Source organism: Manacus vitellinus, unplaced genomic scaffold (genome assembly GCF_001715985.3).
Source record: "Manacus vitellinus isolate BGI_N305 unplaced genomic scaffold, ASM171598v3 scaffold_72_pilon, whole genome shotgun sequence".
NCBI classification, from domain to species: Eukaryota; Metazoa; Chordata; class Aves; order Passeriformes; family Pipridae; genus Manacus; species Manacus vitellinus.
The window spans coordinates 2,685,669-2,689,821 of NW_021940764.1; the positions used below are offsets into that span (position 1 = coordinate 2,685,669).

The window sequence follows — 4,153 nt, forward strand, 5'->3', positions numbered from 1 at the left end:
GACAATGCTCTGAGGGACAGGGTGGGATTGTTGGGGTGTCTGTGCAGGGCCAGGGGTTGGATTTGATGATTCTTGTGGGTCCCTCCCAGCTCAGCGTATTCTGTGCCCTGCACCATGGGCTCATACCAAGGGCCCTTCCCGTCCTGCTGGGTCATCTGTGGGTGTCCCCAGTGGTGTGGCACGGGGTGGAACTGATCTGTGTTACCACCCAGGGTGTCTCCCCAGCCCCAGGAATGCCCCTGCCCCTCCTGCTGGTGTCACCTGGCGTCCAGCAGTTTGGGGTCCAGCGGTGGGTACATGGATCTCACCACGTCGTCCACCCTGCGGCGGGGACGGCGTTAACCCCGGGGGACACTGTGGTGACACCATCCACCACACCCTTCCCAATTCTCAGGAACCACCTTGGAGCCTCCTGGGAGACCTGGGACCCTCCTCAGAGTCCCAGGAACCCTCCCAGGGACCCAGGAACATTCCAGAGCCCCGAGACCCTCCTGACCCCCAGGACCTCCTCCCAGAGTCTCAAAACAACCCTTGAGCCCCAGGACCCCTTCCCAGAGCCCCAGGACCTCTCCCAGAACCTTGGGACCTTCCTGACCCCCAGGACTTACCCCTAGAGCCCCAAAAGTAACCCAGAGTCCAAGGACACCCCCAGAGTCCCAGGGTCCCGCCCTGTGCCCCAGGAACCCTCCCAGAGACCCAGGACCTCCCTTTGAGCCCTGGGACCCTCCTGACCCCCAGGACTTCCCCCCAGAGCCCCCCGAATAACCCCAGAGTCCAGGGACAGCCTCTCCAGAGTCCCAGGGTCCCCCTAGAGCCCCAGGACTGCCCCCAGAGCCCCAGGACCCTCCTGAGCTCCAGGGCCTCCTCTCAGAGCCCTGGGAAACCCGGAATGCCCCTCTCCAGAGCCCTGGGACACCCCCTGAACCCCAGGGACCCCTACAGAGCCCCTGAATCTCCCCCTCCCAAATCCCTGCAGACCCTCCAGAGCACTGGGGTCTCCCCCTCGAGCCCCTGGACCCTCACCTCCCAAAACCCCAGGGACCCCCAGAACCCTGGGACCCCCCAGAGCCCCCCATCACCTGGGGCTGATGCGCTTGGCCACCACGATGATGTCACCCAGGCTGGCAGGGGACTTCACGCGGCCACCCGAGCCCATGGTCATGGCCACCAGCTTCTCTGTCAGCGTGTGACAGATCTGGGGACAGCAGGGTCACCATTGCCACCACTGCCACCAGTACCATCAGTGCCAACCACCAGCACCACCACTGCCACCAGTGCCACTCACCACTGGCACCAGTGCCACCTTGGCCACCAGTTCCACCGGTACCACCAGTGCCACCCACCATCACCACCCATGCTTCTGTGTCAGCACTTAGCCATTGGGTGCCACCATCAGCAGCAGCGTCACTAGTACCACCAGTGCCACCCACCATCACCACCAGTACCACCATAGCCACCATCGCCCCGTCTCACCTTCAGGATGGCGATGCAGTGGGACACCAGACCCCTGTGGAGAGGGAGGAGGGTGTGAACCCAGGTGTGTGTCCCCCCCCGCTCCATCCTTGTCCCCTCTCTCCCACCAGCCCCACACCCCGTGTCCCCCAGACCCGTGGGGACATTCCCACCCTGAGACCACCTTGAGGACCATCCCCATGCCTTGGTGACCCCCAAAGCTGCCACCTGCATCCCAAGGTGGGGGGTTGGCACTGCACAGGGGTCCCTGGTACTGGGGGGACACAGGGGACACACACTCACGAGGCGTCCTCGACCCAGTCCTCGTTCTCCAGGATGGCCTCGATGTGGGGGTTGGTGATGACCACGTCGTCCAGCTCCAGCTCCGAGGGCTCTGACGGCGTCTCCGAGGTCCCCATCAGGTCCACGATGGGTCTGTTGGGGACATGGGGGACATCCATGGGGACAAGGCCACCTCCTCGGGCTGCCCCACGGCCCTGATGATGCTGGACATGTCCCCAGCTTCATCCCCCTGATAATGGTGAACAAGTCCCAAACTTCTTCCCTCTGATGATGCTGGACACGTCCCCTGCACTGTCCCCCTGATGACAGTGGTCGTGTCCCCATCTTTGCCCCACTGATGATGGTGAACATGTCCCCATCTTTGTCCCCCTGCTGATGCTGTGCACCTCCTCCTCATCATCCCTGTAATGACAGTGAACACGTTCCCAGCTTTGTGCTCCTGATGATTATGGACGTGTCCCCAGCTTTATCCCTTTGATGATGCTGGCCATGTCCCCTTCGTTGTCCCCCTGATGATGCTGGATGTGTCCTCAGCTTCATCCCCACAATGACAGTGGATGTGTCCCCTTCATTGTCCCCATGGTGATGCTGGACACGTCCCCTGCATCGTCCCTCCCCCCCGTGACAGAGGACACGTCCCCTCCATCATCCCCCCATGACCTGTCCCTGACACTGTCCCCTTGATGTTGCTGTCCCCAGCCCGTGGGGCCCGCTGAGGTCCCTCCCTGGCGCTGTCACTCACTTGGTGTCGTAGTGGTGGCGCAGGTCCTTGGGGTGGCAGTACCTCTGCCTGCACACCACCACCAGCGCCACGAAGGACGCCAGGAAGATGGTGGCCAGCACCCCGATGGCCACGATGACCACGGTCTCCATGGCTGGGGAGGGGCCAGGGGGGCTCAGGCATCCGGGGCCATCCCAGCACGGCGAGGTCTGCGGTGACAGGGGTGACAGGGAGGGTTGGAACCCCATGGATGTTCTCCTTTCCTTCCCTGCACCCCAAAATGCCCGGTTAGGACCTGGTGTCACTCCCTGATGGATCCTGGGGTCCTTCCAGAGGCAGTGTCACCTGGGGGGGCTGGGGTGACGCTGGGTGTGGGGTGGAGCAAGATTTGGTCACGGGATGTGGGGGACTGCCCCCATCCCATCACCACGGCCATGGGGACATGGGGCAGGGACTGGGGTCAGGATAGCAAGGCCTGGGCTATGGGGGGCTGTGGGGACCCCCAGAGAGTGTCCTTATGGGGACCCCCCAGAGCCCCACCCCTCTGGGGCTATGGGGACCCCAAGAGCCCAGTCCCTATGGGCAATGGGGACCCCCCAGAGCCTGACCCCTATGAAGACCCCAGGAGCTTTTCCCTATGAGGTCATGGAGACCCCGAGGCTGATCCCTATGGGGACCCCCAGAGTCTCACTCCTATGGGATCATGGGAACCTCCAGAGACTTGTCCCTATGAGGCCATGGGGACCCCCAGAGTCCTGTCCCTATGGGGCCACATGGACTAAGGAGACCCCCCCAATCCTGATCCCAGTGAGGACCCCCAGCATCCTGTCTCTAAGGAGACCCCTCTATTCCTATTCCTATGGGGCCATGGGGACCTCCAGAGCCCCGTCTCTATGGGGACCCCCTGATCCCAATCCCAATGGGCCCCTGCTGCAGCAGCAGGGCCTCTGTGTGCCCATGGACACAGGACACTGGCTGTGCCAGGCCCAGGGGACCCCGTGTCCCCACACAGACACACCTGGGGTCCCTGTCGGGTGCCCACCCTGTGTGGGGGACACCCCCACCACCCATCCTACCCATGCCACGGGCTGGGGGGGCTCCATCCCTGATCCCTGCCCTCCCTACCTGCTGTGCCAGCCGGGAGGAGGCCCCGGGACGGGACGGGGACACACGGGGACGGTGCCACTTCCGTGTGCAAACACCGCCAGCACCGACCTTTACACCCTGGCCAGCGCCTGGGCCCCCACACGGGGGGGGCAGGGGGGGCTCCCCAAACCCTCCAGCCCCTCTCCCCACTGCGTCCTCCCGCCCTCTTCCCCCCCACCCCTTAAATCCCACTGAATTTTAAGCCAGGTTTAGGGATTTGTCTTAAATTTGCACTTGTCCCCGTGCCCCCCCACCCAGGGCTGGGGACAGCAGGGGGGGCACACGCGGTGGCACTGCCACCCCCCCCCTCCCCCGCCACTTTCTCATGAGATTAAAGCCTTAAGAGGGATTTTGGCCGCCAAAGCTGGTTTTTGCTGTAACCCCCTGGTGCCTGGTCCTGGGGGTGTCACCAGCTCCCCCCCAGCCCTGGGGTGGTTCCCCAGTTCCCCCTCCAGCCCCGGGAGGGGGTTCCCTGCCCTGGCTGGGCTGGAGTGGGATCCTGCCTGTGCAGCAGGGATGGGGGGATGTGGC

At 63.9% G+C, this 4,153-nt stretch overlaps 1 protein-coding gene across 2 annotated transcripts; it reads right to left on the minus strand.

The window, feature by feature from the left end:
* Positions 1-196: 196 nt before the first annotated feature.
* Positions 197-3,641, minus strand: TMEM98 (transmembrane protein 98). 2 transcript variants are annotated; one of them, XM_029964503.1, is made up of 6 exons: positions 3,602-3,641; positions 2,498-2,744; positions 1,756-1,887; positions 1,474-1,507; positions 1,080-1,195; positions 197-321 (listed from the first exon to the last, which is right to left on the minus strand). In XM_029964503.1, the coding sequence occupies exons 2-6, from the start codon at positions 2,722-2,724 to the stop codon at positions 258-260; spliced, it is 573 nt and encodes a 190-aa protein (XP_029820363.1). In that variant the 5' UTR covers positions 2,725-2,744; positions 3,602-3,641; the 3' UTR covers positions 197-257. The 2 variants fall into 2 exon arrangements, with proteins under 2 accessions (XP_029820363.1, XP_017938747.1); XM_018083258.2 differs by lacking the exon at positions 3,602-3,641 and adding an exon at positions 2,772-2,836 and having other exon boundaries at positions 2,498-2,685.
* Between the last annotated feature and the right edge of the window lie 512 nt (positions 3,642-4,153).